At 44.6% G+C, this 20,460-nt stretch overlaps 1 protein-coding gene across 6 annotated transcripts in view; it reads left to right on the top strand.

Annotated features, from left to right (window-relative positions):
• Positions 1 to 20,460, top strand: part of LOC126262706 (eukaryotic translation initiation factor 4E-binding protein Mextli-like) — a 125,567-nt gene that overhangs the window by 87,271 nt on the left and 17,836 nt on the right. For 5 of the 6 annotated variants that reach the window (XM_049959485.1, XM_049959486.1, XM_049959488.1 and 2 more), the window contains one exon: positions 3,590 to 3,670. The exons of the other annotated variant lie outside the window; for it this stretch is intronic. In XM_049959485.1, coding sequence (XP_049815442.1) covers positions 3,590 to 3,670 — 81 coding nt within the window. The remainder of the gene's footprint in view (positions 1 to 3,589; positions 3,671 to 20,460) is intronic. 6 annotated transcript variants of the gene reach the window in all.

Below are 20,460 nucleotides of genomic sequence, written 5' to 3'. Positions count from 1 at the left end.
AAAAAGTGTGTGACAAGTCTTTTGATACCTGTTATGTACATATGTCATACATAAAGTGCAAGGGGGGTATCATATACGTAACTTTAACAGCTTAAAACATTGTTTCCCACATTTTACGTTTTTCCGCATTTTACACCATTTTTTTTTGAAGTCCCATGAAAAGTGTAAAAGCAGGATTTCACTGCACATTTCAGAATCTGTTATTGAAATAGAAATACCATATATACTCCAATAAGTCACAGAATTTTTCTCCCATATTTAAGGACTAAAAGTAGGGGTGCGTGGATTATTCGAAACGAGGTTGGTACTGCTCCGCCTCCAGCAATAGACCCCAATATACTATTGCATTGTTGTGACCTTAGTCGGTGATGCGTCAGTAGCACTTTAGAAGTGAAGAAGTATTAACAACGCCTTCAAACTTGTTAATTATGGCTACAAGTTCTCGTTATTGCTCGTACACTGCTAAAGAAAAACTGAAAATTATTGAAGAAGCTGAGAACATTGGAAACCATGTAGTGGGAAGAAAGTACGATGTGAGAAAGAGTGAGCAAAACTTGGCTTCAAGAAACTAACAGTGATCACTGGGCATTTCGCAGCCAGAGCAAAGCATCCGGACCTCGAAAAAAGGCTCTGCGATTATGTAAATGAGGAGTGACAATACGGATGCGTGGTGACGAGTGAAATGTGCCAACCTCAAGCACTGGCTTTAGCCAAACAACTAGGCATTACCAGTTTCAAAGCTAGATGGGGCTGGCTATCAAGATTTTTCAACTGAACTGGATTAGGATTCCAGAGGAAAACTACCATCGCTTAATGGCCTTCAGGCGATTAGATTATGAGGGAAAAAATAGTTCAGTTTCATCGTTCTGTGATAAATCTGCGACGCAAACAGTCCTATATAGTATCGCAAATTGGTAACGCGGATCAAATGCCAGTCTATTTTGAGATGCCACTCGATAACACCGAGAACAAGAAATGGGAATCCAACATCGTGATACGAACTGGCGGCAGTGAGAAGCAAAGGTGATGTTGTGTGTAACTGCCGATGGACAAAAGCTACCAATTTGTGATATTTAAAAGGGAAACTATTTCAAAAATATCACTGAAAGGCATATTAGTGAGAGCAAATCCGAAAGGGTGGATGGACAATGACCTTGTGATTGACTGGGTGACACATGTTTGGCAACATCGTCCTGGTGGGTTACTGTGTGTACATAACATGTTGGTCCTAGACAGCTTCCGCTGACATACAACTGAGGAAGTGCTAGACAAATTACAAAAAGGGAAAACTGACTTGGTCATTGTCCTGGAGGCCTAACATCCATCCTACCACCACTAGATGTGTGTATAAATCAGCCATTCAAAGTTGCACTTAAACAGCGGTATATGCAATGGATGGCTGATGAAAACCCCAAGTTCACACTGAGTGGAAAAATCAAACAGCTGGATTTGTCCAAGATTTGTGAGTGGATGAAAAGTGCATGGGATTCCATTCCACAACCACTGGTGGAAAAATCCTTCAAAAAATATGGTGTCACAAATTCACTGAATGAATGGAACAGAGGATGACGCTGTAAGGGAAGTTGCTGATGGCAACAATAATTCTCCTGCTAGTGATGACGATGAAAGTGATGATGACTAGAGAGGTAAGGGAGCATAAGTAGTGACTAAAATCTTTTATTGCACATATTAACATTAAATTCTTAAACATGGTTACTCGCTGCCCCCCCCCCCCCTCCCCTGTTATAGGTAGGCCATACTCCCGGCTACCAGAGATGATGTTTCCTGGCAGGCCGGTCGGCCAACTGCACTGCTGAACTGGCTGCACGTGAAGATTATGATGCATTTCTTCAAACCAATTGATATTGTATACAATTTTGAACACGTCATTACATTAGAACAATTACTGTCAAGATATCTGCATTGCACTATAAAATTACTATAATATATCTAAAAACAAAGATGATGTGACTTACCGAACAAAAGCGCTGGCAGGTCGATAGACACACAAACAAACACAAACACACACACAAAATTCAAGCTTTCGCAACAAACTGTTGCCTCATCAGGAAAGAGGGAAGGAGAGGGAAAGACGAAAGGATGTGGGTTTTAAGGGAGAGGGTAAGGAGTCATTCCAATCCCGGGAGCGGAAAGACTTACCTTAGGGGGAAAAAAGGACGGGTATACACTTGCGCGCGCGCGCACACACACACACATATCCATCCACACATATACAGACACAAGCAGACATATTTAAAGACAAAGAGTTTGGGCAGAGATGTCAGTCGAGGCGGAAGTGAAGAGGCAAAGATGATGTTGAATGACAGGTGAGGTACGAGTGGCGGCAACTTGAAATTAGTGGAGATTGAGGCCTGGTGGGTAACGGGAAGAGAGGATATATTGAAGAACAAGTTCCCATCTCCGGAGTTCGGATAGGTTGGTGTTGGTGGGAAGTATCCAGATAACCCGGACGGTGTAACACTGTGCCAAGATGTGCTGGCCGTGCACCAAGGCATGTTTAGCCACAGGGTGATCCTCATTACCAACGAACACTGTCTGCCTGTGTCCATTCATGCGAATGGACAGTTTGTTGCTGGTCATTCCCACATAGAATGCATCACAGTGTAGGCAGGTCAGTTGGTAAATCACGTGGGTGCTTTCACATGTGGCTCTGCCTTTGATCGTGTACACCTTCCAGGTTACAGGACTGGAGTAGGTGGTGGTGGGAGGGTGCATGGGACAGGTTTTACACCGGGGGCGGTTACAAGGATAGGAGCCAGAGGGTAGGGAAGGTGGTTTGGGGATTTCATAGGGATGAACTAACAGGTTACGAAGGTTAGGTGGACGGCGGAAAGACACTCTTGGTGGAGTGGGGAGGATTTCATGAAGGATGGATCTCATTTCAGGGCAGGATTTGAGGAAGTCGTATCCCTGCTGGTGAGCCACATTTCAGAGTCTGGTCCAGTCCCGGAAAGTATCCTGTCACAAGCGGGGCACTTTTGTGGTTCTTCTGTGGGGGATTCTGGGTTCGAGGGGATGAGGAAGTGGCTCTGGTTATTTGCTTCTGTACCAGGTCGGGAGGGTATAGACTTAATCTTGTGAACAAAAAGACATACCAGCAAAATTACAACACAATCTGTGCACTGAAAACTGAGACTGCTTTATGGTTACTTTGTCGACTACAATGTGGAATGGCTGCTATCGTCTGTTGATAAAACAATATAAGCTCATCGTGGTTGCTTTATTGGCCGCAGATCATTGCCATGCAGTAGCTGACAGCGATAGGGCATTTACAGGCATCAGATTACAGAGATTTTGAACCTTATGCACAGTGTGGTTAAAATATAGACTAAGGACCTATAAACAGTTACCAGCTAATTCATCCATAAAGTTGCTGCTACATAGCAACAAGTATGCAAGAAAACTTATCCTCAAATAGTCCTTTACAGGACCAATCAAGTGCAGGACACTCATCAATCCCCATTGGTAACGTGTTATATATCTTTTTAGTTTGCAGTGTATCATTAATATTCAGATTAATATTGTGTTTGTAAATACATTCTCATGACCTCGTTGTTTCCTTTAACAGTTATAGATCTCACTGAGGATGGAGATGATACAGATATAGCATCACCTGCATCTCTAGTAACTAACAACTCGAGTGTTATTCGTAAGTTCACCTTTCTATTGAAATTTACGAGTTCACAATTTACCGTTAACATTTGAATTAATATCGTGTTTGCAAGTACATTATCATATGATTTTTGTTGTTTCCCTTAGCACTTATAGATCTCACTGAGGATGATTAACGATGATGATGTTGATTGGATTAGGTGAAGGGCTATTAAGCACTGGAATGAATATTTAAGATTAAATTTAAAATTATGGAAAGTACTTTCCATTATTGTTATTGTAGGTAAGACTATGTTAAATGCATGATGTACTAAAATAAAATGCTGGAGAGATTGTTAACACTACTGCTAAGTTTTAATGAAAACAATGCAGACAGTATGTTCGTGCAGTTGTTGTGAAGAAATCTCATTTTGCCATATGTGTTCATGAAAGTCAAATAGAACCCTGTATTAATCGGAACATATCATCATCTACAGTTGTCACCTTACTTGAGCTGACACAATGAGTATACAAACTGTTTTACATTTTCCTCACATATGGTGTCAAATACAACAAAACAAAAATAGGTTTGATTTTGGCGTGGAAATGGTTGTAATTAACATATTTTTTCTTACAAAATGTTAAAAATAAGAAGAAAAGCTACCATCTGTTTGCAACACTTTCCAAGACTACATATACATCTTAAGTACATACTGCAGTATATCGAAAACAAATTCTGCCAAAGAGGCAGATTCCATATCTCCCTGTATGCTGTGCCATGATCATTGTACTGTGGAAGGTAGTGTATTGATTTTACTTGAGCTATGAGCACACTTGGAAAGAACTCTGAGAAAATTGTTGAGAGATTTAGCTCTTAAGGTATTAAGTGATGTTGGTAAACCAATTGTTCAATGTATAATTTGGTCCAAAGCTACTTAGTTTCCACTATAAGGGGTACAGTGTGTCAAAATGCAGTGGTTTTGACACTGTGCTTCTAACAGCAGTTTACAGAGTTTAAAATTGACAGAATAATTACATTTAACAGGCATTTATTTACAGTAGTGGTAAACTTAGTCTGATATGCTCACAGTGCTAGAATGTAGGGAAGAGCCCATAGTGTTAGTGAGTTTGCATGATGAAACAGCGGGATTTTCATGAAGTTACAGATCCTGTTCTGTGACTGGTTAACAGGTTAACAGAAGCAAACCGAGCAACATTCATGTTGATCTAAATTTTTACAAAGATATATATAAAAAACAAAGATGCTTTAACTTACCAAACGAGAAAGCGCTGGTATGTTGATAGAATAAAAAACACATAAACACACATACAAATATTCAAGCTTTCGCAACCCATGGTTGCTTCATCAGGAAGGAGGGAAGGAGAGGAAAGACGAAAGGATGTGGGTTTTAAGGGAGAGGGTAAGGAGTCATTCCAATCCCGGGGGCGGAAAGACTTACCTTCGGGGGGAAAAAGGACAGGTATACACTCGCGCACACACACATCCATCTGCACATATACAGACACAGGCAGACATATGTAAATGCAAAGAGGTTGGGCAGAGATGTGAGTCGAGGCCGAAGTACAGAGGCAAAGATGTTGTTGAATGACAGGTGAGGTACGAAGTTGACTTATTTTGTGCTCTTTGTAGTTAAACTAGGTGTTAAGAAAAATGGAATTTAGTGATACACCACATTAAAGATCTCTTCAGAATGCATCATTTTTAGTACAGTTCGTTGTGTTAAAAAAAGTTTTGAAGGAAATGTGACTCTGGCAGCTAAACATGTCATAGATCTTGCCTTTGAGTTAGATCTTGGCATTATTTAATAGTTCATTATGAAAGGGAAAGGTGATACAGCATTTAAAAGTTTTATAGAGACCTCTAACTATTTAGTTCCAATTGGCAAAGTCACAGCCTTCCTCAATATAGCAACTCCAAGCTGTGCCTGTTCATATAGGTGAGAAATGTGGGTTGCTATGCTGTCAGCTAACTAGTTTCGGCTACTTTTAAAAAGTTACTCAGCCACCTAACAACTCCCTTAGACAGTAACTGACATCAATTAGTTCTAGTACGATGGATGTAGAGGAATTATGGGCAACATTTAAGCAGATTATAAATTGTGATCTGGAGAATTATGTGCCTTGTAAGTGGAGTAAGGGCAGAAAAGGCCCACCATAGTTTAATAATGAGATTTGGAAACGGCTGAGGAAGCAGAGGCTGTTGCATCGCAGTTCAGAAGAGAATGGGCAAATGATGACAAGCAAAGGTTAGTAGAGATTTGTAAATCTGTGTGAATATCAGTGCACAAAGTGACAACTACTACAACCATCATACCTTAGTAAAAGTTCCCGTATGGAATCTGAGAAAATTTGGTTCTATGAAAAATCTCTAAGTGAGTCTAAGGCTTCCTTCCATTCACTTGTTGTCCAGTGTGGTGTGACAGCTGAAGATAGCAAAACAAAAGCTGAAGTTTTAAATTTCACGTTCAAGAAATCGTTCATGCAGGAGGTTCATACAAACATACTGCCATTTGACCATCGAACAGACTCCCGTATGGAGGACATAGTAATAAGCATCCCTGGTGCCTAGATGCAGCTGAAAGAGTTAAAAACTAGTAAGTCACCATGTCTGGATGGAATCACAAGTTGGTTTTTTGAAGAGTACTCTATGATATTGGCCCCTTACTTAGCTTGCATTTATCATGAATCTTTAGCCCAGTGCAAAGTTCAAAGTGACTGGAAAAAAAAGCACAGATGACTCTTGTGTATAAGAAGGGCAAAAGAATGGACCTGCAAAGTTACAGACCAGTATCCCTAACTTCAGTTTGCTGCAGTATCCTTGAATATATTCTGAATTAGAAAATAGTAAATTTTCTTGAGGCCAAGAAGCTTATATCCATAAATTGGCATGGTTTTAGAAAACATCACTTGGGTGAAACTCAACTTTCCCTTTTCTTACATAATATAGTGCGAACTATGGATGAAGGGTAACAGGCTAGATTCCATAATTCTAGATTTCGTGAAGGCATTTGACACGGTTCTCCATTGTGGGTTGTTAAAGAAGATACGAGCATATGGGATAGGTTTACACATATGTGAGTGGCTCAAAGACTTCTTAAGTAATAGAACCCAATATGTTGTGCTCGATGGCAAGTGTTAATCAGAGACAAGGGTATTGTCAGGGGTGCACCAGGGAAGTGTGATAGGACCGTTGTTTTTCTCTGTATACGTAAATGATTTGGCAGACTGTGTGGGCAGCAATCTGATGATGCTGTGGTGTACGGTAAGATGTCAAAGTTGAGTGACTGTAGGTGGATGCAAGATGACATGGACAAAATTTCTATTATGTGGACATCTCGTGTCAGTCGGCTGTGATAATAAACAAAAGTGAACTAAGACTGTCTGACAGGAGAAGAGAGGAGCAGTGCGGGGAATAAGCCCCACTGCCCTCTCGAAGGGCTGCCATTCTATATTCGCGTTCTGTACTTCCACAAAAGCGAAAGTGACATAACAGTGTAGGGACGGCTGATTCCTTTTGTTGTGGTGAGAGCCATATTCGAATCCCTTTATGCAACAGGATTAGTCTGTCCACTCGTTTCAAAATAAAAAACAAGGAGTCCGTAAGTAGTAACTAGAGTGCAATTGTTTGCTGTGGTTGGCAGTGGTATTCAGGTGTGACCTCTACCGGTATCTTATACAACCATAGTTCAAAACATTCTCCACCCAAAACTGCCACAATATAGTGTCCACATAATAGTTGGTGTGATGAATGCCAGCAAGCTCTAAACACAGAAAAATTTAAGTTAATGCTGATGAGTAGAAAAGCAAATCGACAATGTTTGGATACAACATTAGTAGTGTCCTGCTTGACACAGTAACGTTGTTTAAGTATGTGGGTATAACGTTGCAGAGCAGTATGAAATGTAATGAGCAAGTGAGATTTGGGGTAGGAAAGGTGAATGGTCAACTTTGGCTTATTGGGAGAATTCTAGGAAAGTGTGGTTCGTCTGTAAAGAAGACCACATATAGGATGCTAGTAGGATCTATTCTCACGAATACTGCTAGACTGTTTGGGATCCAGATGAGGTTGGATTAAAGGAAGACATTGAAGCAATTCAGAGGGGGGCTGCTAGATGTGTTACTGGCAGGTTCTAACAACATGCAAGTGTTACTGAGCTGCTTTGGGAACTCAAATGGGAATCCTTGGAGGGAAGGCGATGTTCTTTTTGAGTATCACTATTGAGAAAATTTAGAGAACTGGCATTTGAAGCTGAAAGCCAAACAATTCTGTTGCCTCCAACATACATTGCGCATAAGGACCATGAGGATAAGATACAAGAAATTAGGGCTCATACAGAACCATATGAACAGCTGTTTTTCCCTTGTTGTATTTGCGAGTGGAACAGGAAAGAAAATGACTAATAGTGGTTCAGGGTACCGTCTGCCACGTGCCTAAAGGTGGATTGCGGAATATCGATGTAGCTGTTGTTACATGTACTTCCAGTTACGTTTCATGATCACCATCCAAAAATTAAAAAAAAATTGTTTGCAATGCATGTGCAAAAATTAATGAAGATTTTGACAAGTAGTATTATGAGGTACATCCAGTAACTAGAGACAAATTGATATAGAGAAAACAGCCATATTTTTACAAAATTAGACTTTCACTACTTCTCAACTTAATCCCCTCCAATATCAATACACTTGTCCTGATAATGTAGTAGTTTATTTTAGATCTGACGCAAAGAAGCCTGTCTTGTTGTTTGTGCCACTTTCTCAAAATTCTGTGATGTCCTCACTGTTGCTGAACTTTTTTTCCATGTAACGCCCCCTTGAGTGGACAACAAATGGACTTTAGGGAGGATGAGGCAGTATCCCCCAACCCATTTTTGCAGTGGTTTCTTGGGTCAGCTGGGTGGTGTTACGACAAGCATTGTCATGTAGCAATATCATTCCTGGCTTTACTTAGTTCATTAGCATGTCTGAGTAAATAAGCACTGTTTATTGTACATGATCTTCAAAATAATCACAAGTGACAACATTTTGGGCATGCCAAAAGACAATCGACACGAGTTTTCCCCACTGATGCTTGTGTTCCATATTTCTGTAACAGGTGAACTGTTGTGCTTCCATTTCACACTTTGTTTTTGGACTTCTGCTGAAAATGGCAAACACGAGATCATCACACATTAAAGTCTTGTTTAGAAAATGGTCATCTTCCTTTTCACAGCATTGTTCCAAGCCTATACATACTTAGTGTTGTTTCCTTGTGTTATTGCATTAACTCATTTGGGAACTACCTTGCACTTGTTTTGCTACATTTGAGCATGTTGCTGATAACGTTATGAACTGTGCCAGCACTTACTGCAATTGTTTTCATATGTTCAACTGCTACACATTGCTCTTAACAAATAATGTTATCAGTGTGAGTTTCAAGTGAAGGAGTTGGCACTTGAACTGGCTGGAAAGTATGCTGCTTGTCAATTTCCGAGGTTAGATGTTGTTTAACTACTCTACCCACTTATAAAAAATTTGCTTTTCGCAAAACTGTCACCATACTTTAAAATAATTGGAGGAAAGTTATAGCCTGTTTTTCATCTTCAAGAAGCAAAAAACTAATAACAGATCGTTCTTCAACTAATGTGGAAACTTCATGTGGACATGACATCATTAAATAAAATAGAGAGTTTATAAACAATGTAGTTCTTATCCATCAGCTGCTCAACTCGTCCTATTGATGCCAACCTAAAATCACGGAGAAAAAAAAAACCTACAGATTCTTTCATTTCAACTTCTTTAAATGTTGATTGTTCCTTATGCAATCTCAACACACAAGGTAAATTTCTCTGAGAGCTACCATCCAGGTATACGTGAGTGTTCTCTAAATGAGTTGCCGCCTCACCTCACCAACACACGTCAGAAGAGCTGCATTTTATCTGCTGGTCTGATCAAATGTGCTAGATGGACCATTAACCTATCACAATTGAAAAATGTTGTTGTCGTCTTCTGTCCAGAGACTAGTTTGATGCAACTCTCCGCACTTCTCTATTCTGTGCAAGCCTCACTGTCTCAAAGTAACTACTGCAGCCTACACCCTTCTGAATCTGCTTAGTGTATTCATACCTTGGTCTCCCTCTAGGAATTTTACCCTCCACACTCTCCTCCAATACTAAACTGGTAATCCTTGTGTCCTACCAACCGATCACATCTTACAAACTAACAAGGGGAGGCCACCAATTGTGAAATTCAGATTCGATTCATACTGCGCATAATAACAGCTCATGGCGAGAGGTGTAATGTGGCAAAGCACCAAGATGCACTTCTCAGCCGTTGTCGAGAAAATAGACAGTTAAAAGATAAAAGAAACCGTTGCGGTGAAATACTCTCTACAATCAATAATTTCCTACAGCATCGTGGCGCAGCGGTAAGCGCTCGGGTTTGTAATCCGAAGGTCGCCGCATCGAATCTCGCGACGTGCACAAAAGGATGTGGGTTTTAAGGGAGAGGGTAAGGAGTCATTCCAATCCCGGGAGCGGAAAGACTTACCTTGGGGGGGAAAAAAAGGACAGGTATACACTCGCACGCACACACACACACACATCCATCCACACATGTGTGGATGGATATGTGCGAGTGTACACCCGTCCTTCCCCCCCCCCCCCCCCCAACCCCCATCCCCCCACCCCCGCCACAGGCAAGTCCCCCCGCTCCCGGGACCGGAACGACTCCCCACCCTCTCCCCCAAAAACCCACATCCCCCCGTCCCCCCCCCCTCCCACCCGACGAGGCAACAGTCCGCCGCGAAAAGCCCGAACATCGTGCGTATGCCTGCGCCTGCCCGTGCGTCCACCGACGTGCCAGCGCCCCCGCCCCCGCCCGGCAAGTCACATCATCCTTGTTTTCAGATATATTTTTTCCCACGTGGAATGTTTCCTTCTGACGTGACCCACCGAACGAAAGTGCTGGCAGGTCGACACACAAACAAAAATCAAGCTTTCGCAACAAACCGCCGCCCCACCAGGAAAGAGGGAAGGAGAGGGAAAGACGAAAGGATGCGGACCCTAAGGGAGAGGGCAAGGAGCCACTCCAATCCCGGGAGCGCAAAAACCCACCTTAGGGGGAAAAAAGGACGGGCACACACACACGCGCACGCGCGCGCACACACACACACACACACACACACACACACACACATCCATCAACACATATACAGACACAAGCAGACATCTCACAAGCAGACATATTTAAAGACAAAGAGTTTGGGCAGAGATGTCAGTCGAAGCAGAAGTGAAGAGGCAAAGACGATGTTGGCAAACGAATCTGCTCCAGTCCGGAATCCCTGAACCATTACACCCACAACCTGAAAACAGCTTTCACATCTCGCAACTACCCTCCCGACCTGGTACAGAAGCAAATAACCAGAGCCACCTCCTCATCCCCTCGAACCCAGAATCCCCCACAGAAGAACCACAAAAGTGCCCCACTTGTGACAGGATACTTTCCGGGACTGGACCAGACTCTGAATGTGGCTCACCAGCAGGGATACGACTTCCTCAAATCCTGCCCTGAAATGAGATCCATCCTTCATGAAATCCTCCCCACTCCACCAAGAGTGTCTTTCCGCCGTCCACCTAACCTTCGTAACCTGTTAGTTCATCCCTATGAAATCCCCAAACCACCTTCCCTACCCTCTGGCTCCTATCCTTGTAACCGCCCCCGGTGTAAAACCTGTCCCATGCACCCTCCCACCACCACCTGCTCCAGTCCTGTAACCCGGAAGGTGTACACGATCAAAGGCAGAGCCACATGTGAAAGCACCCACGTGATTTACCAACTGACCTGCCTACACTGTGATGCATTCTATGTGGGAATGACCAGCAACAAACTGTCCATTCGCATGAATGGACACAGGCAGACAGTGTTTGTTGGTAATGATGATCACCATGTGGCTAAACATGCCTTGGTGCACGGCCAGCACATCTTGGCACAGTGTTACACCGTCCGGGTTATCTGGATACTTCCCACCAACACCAACCTATCCGAACTCTGGAGATGGGAACTTGCTCTTCAATATATCCTCTCTTCCCGTTACCCACCAGGCCTCAATCTCCGCTAATTTCAAGTTGCCGCCACTCATACCTCACCTGTCATTCAACATCATCTTTGCCTCTTCACTTCCGCCTCAACTGACATCTCTGCCCAAACTCTTTGTCTTTAAATATGTCTGCTTGTGAGATGTCTGCTTGTGTCTGTATGTGTGTGTGTGTGTGTGTGTGTGTGTGTGTGTGTGTGTGTGTGTGTGTGTGCGCGGGTGTGTGCCCGTCCTTTTTTCCCCCTAAGGTGGGTCTTTCCGCTCCCGGGATTGGAGTGGCTCCTTGCCCTCTCTCATAGGGCCCGCATCCTTTCGTCTTTCCCTCTCCTTCCCTCTTTCCTGGTGGGGCGGCGGTTTGTTGCGAAAGCTTGAATTGTGTGTGTGTGTGTGTGTGTGTGTGTGTTTGTGTTTGTGTTTGTGTTTGCGTTTGCGTTTGTTTGTGTGTGTGTCGACCTGCCAGCGCTTTCGTTCGGTGGGTCACGTCATCTTTGTTTATATATATGGGAAAAAATATATCCGAAAACAAGGATGATGTGACTTGCCGGGCGTGGGCGCTGGCACGTCGGTGGACGCACGGGCAGGCGCAGGCATACGCACGATGTTCGGGCTTTCGCGGCGGACTGTTGCCTCGTCGGAGGGGAGGGGGGGGGACGGGGGGATGGGGGTTTTGGAGGAGAGAGTGGGGAGTCGTTCCAGTCCCGGGAGCGGGGGGACTTGCCTTGGAGAGGGGGGGGGGGGGGGGGAAGGATGGTGGATGTACACTCGCACACGCGCGCGTATCCATCCACTCCTCGACCTCCCAGCCTTCGACCGGTACTTCCACCAAACGTCCTTCTAAAAAGGCGCATAGGAAGCACAGTTCTCCTTCTCCGCCGCGGCGCCTTTCTTCTCCTGCGCCACCCAGCGGTTGCCGCCCCAGGCCGTCATCCGTTTCGCCTGGCCGCACCGCTGGTAGCCGAACATCTGGCCGTTCACCGGCGGAGGAAGCTCCCCCTCCCGGCCATCCTCCTGAGATGACCGATGACCCTATAGACCCCATGGACGATGACTGTCTGCCTCCTGCTAGCGGCGGCAGTGCTCGCTCGAAGCCAGGCCCTAAGCGGCCTTCGAGGTGACCCCTTCTCTCATCTTCCTTTTCTTACGATGGCACTTATTAACTGGAATATTCGCAGCATTCGCTCCAACCGAGAGGACTTGAAGTTGCTGCTCCGCTCGCATCGTCCGCTCGTCGTAGCCCTCCAGGAAACGAAGCTACGCCCATGCGATCAAATTGCCTTGGCACACTACACCTCTGTGCGTTTTGACCTACCCCCTGTGGTAGGTATCCCAGCTCATGGAGGGGTTATGTTGCTGGTCCGGGATGATATTTACTACGATCCCATCACGTTGCACACCGGCCTGCAGGCAGTAGCCATCCGCATTACTCTCCCCACTTTCACGTTTTCCTTTTGTACCGTTTACGCTCCATCGTCATCTGCCGTTACCAGGGCAGACATGACGCAACTTATTACTCAGCTACCTGCACCATTTTTGTTAACTGGAGACTTCAATGCCCACCATCCTCTTTGGGGCTCTCCAGCATCCTGCCCGAGGGGCTCCTTGTTAGCAGACCTTTTCAACCAGCTCAATCTTGTCTGCCTCAATACTGGCGCCCCTACTTTTCTTTCGGACACATCTCATACCTATTCCCATTTAGACCTCTCTATATGTACTCCCCAACTTGCACGCCGGTTTGAGTGGTATGCACTTGCTGATGCATATTCGAGCGACCACTTCCCGTGTGTTATCCATCTCCTGCAGCATACTCCCTCTCCGTGCTCCTCTCGTTGGACCATCTCCAAGGCAGACTGGGGGCTCTTCTCTTCCAGGGCGACCTTTCAGGATCAAACCTTCACAAGCTGCGATCGTCAGGTCGCACACCTCACGGAAGTCATTCTCGCTGCTGCTGAATATTCCATCCCTCACCCTACTTCTTCTCCACGTCGCGTACCGGTCCCCTGGTGGACCGCAGCATGTAGGGACGCTTTACGTGCTCGTCGACGTGCTTTACGCACCTTTAAACGCCACCCTACAGTGGCGAATTGCATTAATTATAAACGATTACGTGCTCAGTGTCGTCGTATTATTAAAGAAAGCAAGAAAGCCAGCTGGGCTGCTTTCACCAGCACCTTCAACAGTTCTACTCCTTCTTCTGTTGTCTGGGGTAGCCTGCGCCGGCTATCTGGCACTAAGGTCCACTCCCCAGTTTCTGGCTTGAAGGTCGCGAATGAAGTCCTTGTGGCCCCTGAGGCTGTCTCCAATGCCTTCGGCCGCTTTTTCGCCGAGGTTTCGCGCTCCGCTCATTACCACCCTGCCTTCCTCCCCCGCAAACAGGCAGAGGAGGCGAGGCCACCTAACTTCCGCTCCTCGAATCGTGAAGGTTATAATGCCCCATTCACCATGCGGGAACTGGAAAACGCACTTGGCCGATCACAGTCCTCCGCTCCAGGGCCTGATTCTATTCATATCCAGATGCTGAAGAACCTTTCTCCTGCGGGTAAAGGTTTTCTTCTTCGTACTTACAATCGCATCTGGATTGAGGGACATGTTCCCGCATGCTGGCGCGAGTCTATTGTTGTCCCGATTCCTAAGCCGGGGAAGGACAAGCACTTGCCTTCCAGTTATCGACCTATCTCGCTTACCAGCTGTGTCTGTAAAGTGATGGAGCGAATGGTTAACTCTCGATTGGTTTGGCTGCTCGAGTCTCGACGCCTACTTACCAATGTACAATGTGGATTTCGAAGGCGCCGCTCTGCTGTCGACCATCTGGTTACCTTGTCGACCTTCATCATGAATAACTTCTTGCGGAAGCGCCCGACCGCGGCTGTGTTCTTTGATTTGGAGAAGGCTTACGACACCTGTTGGAGGGCGGGCATTCTCCGCACCATGCATACGTGGGGCTTTCGCGGTCGCCTCCCTCTTTTTATTCGTTCCTTTTTAATGGATCGCCAGTTTCGGGTACGTGTGGGTTCTGTCCTGTCCGACACCTTTCGCCAGGAGAATGGGGTGCCACAGGGCTCAGTTTTGAGCGTCGCTCTCTTCGCCATCGCGATCAATCCAATAATGGATTGCCTCCCAGCTGATGTCTCAGGCTCCCTTTTCGTGGACGATTTTACCATCTATTGCAGCGCGCAGTGTCCACGTGTCTTGGAGCGCTGTCTTCAGCGTTCTCTTGACCGTCTTTACTCCTGGAGTGTCGCCAATGGCTTCCGTTTTTCTGCCGAGAAGACGGTCTGTATTAACTTCTGGCGCTACAAAGAGTTTCTCCCACCGTCCTTACGACTCGGTCCCGTTGCTCTCCCACTCGTGGAGACAATCAAATTTTTAGGCCTTACCTTTGACAGGAAACTTAGCTGGTCTCCACATGTGTCATATTTGGCCGCCCGTTGTACCCGTTCTTTAAATGTCCTCCGTGTTCTCAGTGGTATGTCGTGGGGAGCGGATCGAACCGTCTTACTTCGTCTATATCGGTCGATCGTCCGCTCCAAGCTGGATTATGGGAGCTTCGTATACTCCTCTGCACGGCCATCCATCTTACGCCGCCTCAACTCCATACAACATCGGGGTTTACGACTTGCGATCGGAGCATTTTATACCAGTCCCGTAGAGAGTCTTCATGCTGACGCTGGCGAATTGCCACTCACCTACCGGCGCGATATACTGCTTTGTCGGTATGCCTGTCGGCTACTGTCAATGCCCGACCATCCTTCTTATCGTTCCTTTTTTGACGACTCTCTTGACCTTCAATACGGGTTGTATGTCTCTGCCTTGCTACCCCCTGGAGTTCGCTTTCGTCGCCTCCTTCAACACCTTCATTTTTCACTCCCTGCAACCTTTCGAGTGGGCGAGAGCCGCACGCCACCTTGGCTCCAGGCTCAGGTCCGCGTTCACCTCGACCTCAGCTCGCTCCCAAAAGAGGTCACCCCCGGTTCGGTCTACCACTCCCGTTTTTTGGAACTTCGTTCGAAGTTCAACAACATGACTTTCATTTATACAGATGGCTCTAAGACCAATGACGGGGTCGGGTGTTCCTTTATTGTCGGGGCACAAAGTTTCAAATACCGGCTCCATGGCCATTGTTCGGTCTTCACAGCTGAGCTCTTTGCCCTCTACCAGGCTGTTCTGTACATCTGCCGCCACCGACATTCTGCTTATGTCATCTGCTCAGATTCCCTGAGCGCCATCCAGAGCCTCAGTGATCAGTACCCGGTTCACCCTTTCGTACACCGGATCCAACGCTCTCTTCAGCAGTTGGTGGACGTCGGTACGCCGGTTAGCTTTATGTGGGTTCCTGGCCATGTCGGTATCCCTGGGAACGAAGCTGCAGATGCCGCGGCCAAGGCTGCGGTCCTCCAGCCTCGGACAGCTTCTTGTTGTGTCCCTTCGTCCGATTTTAGCAGGGTCATTTGTCGGCGCGTTGTGTCGCTGTGGCATGCCGATTGGGCTGCACTTACCGACAACAAGCTTCGGGCCTTAAAACCTCTTCCCGTGGCTTGGACGTCCTCCTCACGCCCTTCTCGGCGGGAGGAGGTCGTTTTAGCAAGGTTAAGAATTGGACACTGCCGGTTCAGCCATCGCCATCTGCTGACAGCTGCGCCGGCGCCGTTCTGCCCATGTGGGCACTTGCTGACAGTTCGTCACATTTTAATGTCCTGTCCCGATCTTAAAACACTGCGCCTCGATCTTAACCTGCCTACTACTTTAGATGCCATTTTAGCGGATGACCCACGAGCAGCTGCTCGTGTTCTTTGTTTTATCAATTTGACAAACCTCGCTAAGGACATTTGATGATGTTTTTTAATCCTATGCCTGTCAGTCTGTCTTTTATTGTGTTTTCCCTTTTAGTTGTTGTTGTCAACTTGTGCCTCGCGGTGCATTCTTAGAGTAGTCAGGGCGCTAATGACCATTGAAGTTGTGCGCCCGAAAACCACAAAAAAAAAAAGTATCCATCCACACATGTGTGGATGGATATATATGTCTGTATATGTATATATTTTTCCCACGTGGAATGTTTCCCTCTATATATATCTCATCGTATAATGCCGGGTTCGTTTGCCCACCTCAAGAGTCGATCAGAAGGAGAAATTCTTTCTTTTGTACGTATGGTTGCAAAGCATTGCGCAAGAAGTCCATGAACAAACCCGTTGTTAGTTTACCAGATTTGGAGGATGTAATAACGTTGGTATACTTCTTGGCGTACTCGTCGACTGTCTTCTGTACTCTGGGTCCATCTGTACTCTGGGTCCAAACATACCTGTGGACTCTTGGAGGCATACGAAAACAAGTGGCAAGACTCATCCAGACATCGTGATTGAATATTGTGCCGTATACGAATGCGCCACCTTGTTCATGTCATGTCGGGTTACCAGGACAGCGTTTTTGTGTGTGTGTGTGTGTGTGTGTGTGTGTGTGTGTGTGTGTGTGTGTGTGTGTGTGTGTGTACATTTGTATTGCAAAAAACAAATAATAAAACAAAGAGATTCAATCCGGCGACCTTCGGATTACGAACCCGAGTGCTTACCGCTGCGCCACGACATTGTAGGAAATTTAGTCGTAGAGAGTATTTCACCGCAACAGTTTCTTTTAACTGTCTATTTTCTCGACAACGGCTGAGAAGTGCATCTTGGTGCTTTGGCACATTACACCTCTAGCCATGAGCTGTTATCATGCGCAGTATGAATTGAATCTGAATTTCACAATTTATGGCCTCCCCTTGTCAGTTGTGCCACAAATTCTGCTTCTCTCCAATACTATTCAGTACCTCGTCATTCGTTGTTATCTACTCATCTAATCTTAACAAAGTTCTCTTCTTAAGAAACGCTTTCCTTGCCATAGCCAGTCTACATTTTATATCCTCCCTACTTCGACAGTCATTAGTTATTTTGCTTCCCAAATAGCAAAATTCATTTACTACTTTAAATGTCTCATTCCCTCAACATCGTCTGATTTAATTTGACTACGTTCCATTATTTCTGTTTTGATTTTGTTGTTGTTCATCTTGGATCCTCTTTTCAAGACACTGTCCATTCCATTCAGTTACTCTTCCAGGTCCTTTGCTGTCTCTGATAGAATTACAATGTCGCCGGCAAACCTCAAAGTTTTTATTTCTTCTCCATAGATTTTAATTCCTACTCCAAATTTTTCTTTTGTTTCCTTTACTGCTTTCTCAAAACTCAGATCGAATAACATGGGGGATAGGCTACAACGCTTTCTCACTTCCTTCTCAGCCACTGCTTCCCTTCCATGCCCCTCAAGTCTTACAACTGCCATCTGGTTTCTGTACAAATTGTAAATAGCCTTTCGCTACCTGTATTTTATCCCTGAAAGAGAGTATTCCAGTCAACGTTGTCAAAAGTTTTCTCTATGTCTACAAATGCTAGAAACGTAGGTTTTCCGTTCCTTAACTTTTCTTCTAAGATAAGTTGCAGGGTCAGTACCACCTCATGCGTTCAAACATTTCTCCTGAATCCAAACTGATCCTCCCCGAGGTTTGCCTCCACCAGTTTTTCCATTCGTCTGTAAAGAACTTGTTAGTATTTTAAAACTGTGACTTATTTAAACTGATAGTTCGGTAATTTTCATACCTGTCAGCACCTGCTTTCTTTGGGACTGGAATTATTATATTCTTCTTGAAGTCTGAGGGTATTTCGCCTCTCTCATCCATCTTGCTCACCAGATGGAAGAGTTTTGTCATCGTGTGCTCTCCTAAGGCCTTCTTTCGATTTAGGTCTTTCAGTACTCTGTAAAATTCTTATCATATCTCCCATTTCATGTTCATCTATGTCCTCTTCCATTTCCTTGATAATGCCCTTAAGTACACTGCCCTTGTATAGATCCTCTATATACTCCTTCCACCTTTCTGCTTTCCCTTCTTTGCTTAGGAGTGGTTTTCGATCTGAGCTCTTGATATTCATACAGGTGGTTCTCTTTTCTCCAAAGGTCTCTTCAGTTTTCCTGTAGGCAGTATCTGTCTTACCCCTTGTGATACATGCTTCTACATTTACATTTGTCCTCTAGCCGTCCCTCCTTATCCATTTTACACTTCCTGTTGATATCATTTTTGGGACATTTGTATTCCTTTTCGCCTGCTTCATTTAGCGTATTATTGTATTTTCACCTTTCATCAATTAAATTCAATATCTCCTCTGTTACCCATTGATTTCTACTAGCCCTCATCTTTTTACCTACTTGATCCTCTGCTGCCTTTTATTTCATCTCTCAAAGCTACCCATTCTTCTTCTACTGTATTTCTTTTCCCCCTTCTTATCAATCGTTCCCTAATGCTCTCTCTGAAACTCTACAACCTCTGGTTCTTTCAGTTTATTCAGGTCCCATCTCCTTCAGTTTCCACCTTTTTGCAGTTTCTTCAGTTTTAATCTACAGTTCTTTAACCAATAGAATGTGGTCAGAGCCCACATCTGCCCCTGGAAATGTCTCGCAATTTAAAACCTGGTTCCTAAATATGTCTTACCATTATATAATCTTTCTGAAACCTTCCAGTGTCTCCAGGCCTCTTCCACGTACACAACCTTCTTTCATGATTCTTAAACCAAGTGTTAGCTGTAATTAAGTTATGCTCTGTGCAAAATTCTACCAGGCAGCTTCCTCTTTAGTTCCTTACCTCCATTCCATGTTCACCTATGACTTTTCCTTCTATTCCTTTTACTACTATCGAATTCCCGTCCCCTATGACGATTAAATTTTCATCTCCATTAACTGTCTGAATAATTTCTTTTATTGCATCATACAGTTATTCAGACTCATCGTCATGTGCGGAGCTAGTTGGCATAAAAACTTGTACTACTGTGGTAGAAGTGGGCTTCGCGTCTATCTTGGCTACAATAATTCGTTCACTCTGCTGTTCGTAGTAGCTTAACCGAGTTCCGCCGGTAGTTACTGTACCAAATAAGAGCTCGGGTAACAGTGGTGCTTATAGGTTCTGTTATGATTACAAGTGCAGATCTTTTATCAAACATCACCACCAACTTGGCTAACATGGGCAGTCATTATTTTGCGACTATGGCTTTGCAAAGTAGGTGTCTTCAGTTGGAGGTAGTGTTAGAGGACAGATCTAAGACCACATTTACAGTTCCACCTTGTGACTTACCAGTCCTGGCAAATTCTATTGGGCTTGAAGAATTGCCGATGATGTAGTATTTTGTAAATAAAATATCTGATGACCAATATATGTGAAAGCTTAGCTTTTCTTGTAGCTACACTGTGTCTATATTAATTTAAACCATTAACTTTTTGTATTTATGTTATGCTACTTAAGAGATGTTGCTATTAGTTGGTGAGATGGTGACATGAACTGTGATTGGCTTACAAAAGTGTATAATGCAATCTCGTTTTCAGTGCATCGGAAACTACTGTGCATATATGCTGGAATTTGTATGTATACTTTCGTAATATGAAAATATACACTCTATGTGTTGTCATGCATCAAAGATCCTTCCAAAGTGTGTTGCTTTTTGCTGGGTTTAGTTTCCTAAAGTTTTATGCTGGTGTATAAGACCCATACTATTCAAAGGATCGATAAGCTTTACAGTTCCAATGGAAAGTATGTTGTCACTTTAACATGAAAAAGATATGTACTTTCACCCTGGAAAAAGTGTATTATTAACCGGATAATTTGGGAGAAATCTGTGAATATACACCCCCCCCCCCCCCCCACACACACACACACACGTTCCACATATGAATGACATCATTGGGAT

The sequence above is a fragment of the Schistocerca nitens genome, chromosome 6 (assembly GCF_023898315.1).
Source record: "Schistocerca nitens isolate TAMUIC-IGC-003100 chromosome 6, iqSchNite1.1, whole genome shotgun sequence".
Taxonomy (NCBI): Eukaryota; Metazoa; Arthropoda; class Insecta; order Orthoptera; family Acrididae; genus Schistocerca; species Schistocerca nitens.
The sequence above is the reverse complement of the archived record's forward strand: the minus strand, read 5'-3'. Positions and strand labels throughout refer to the sequence as shown.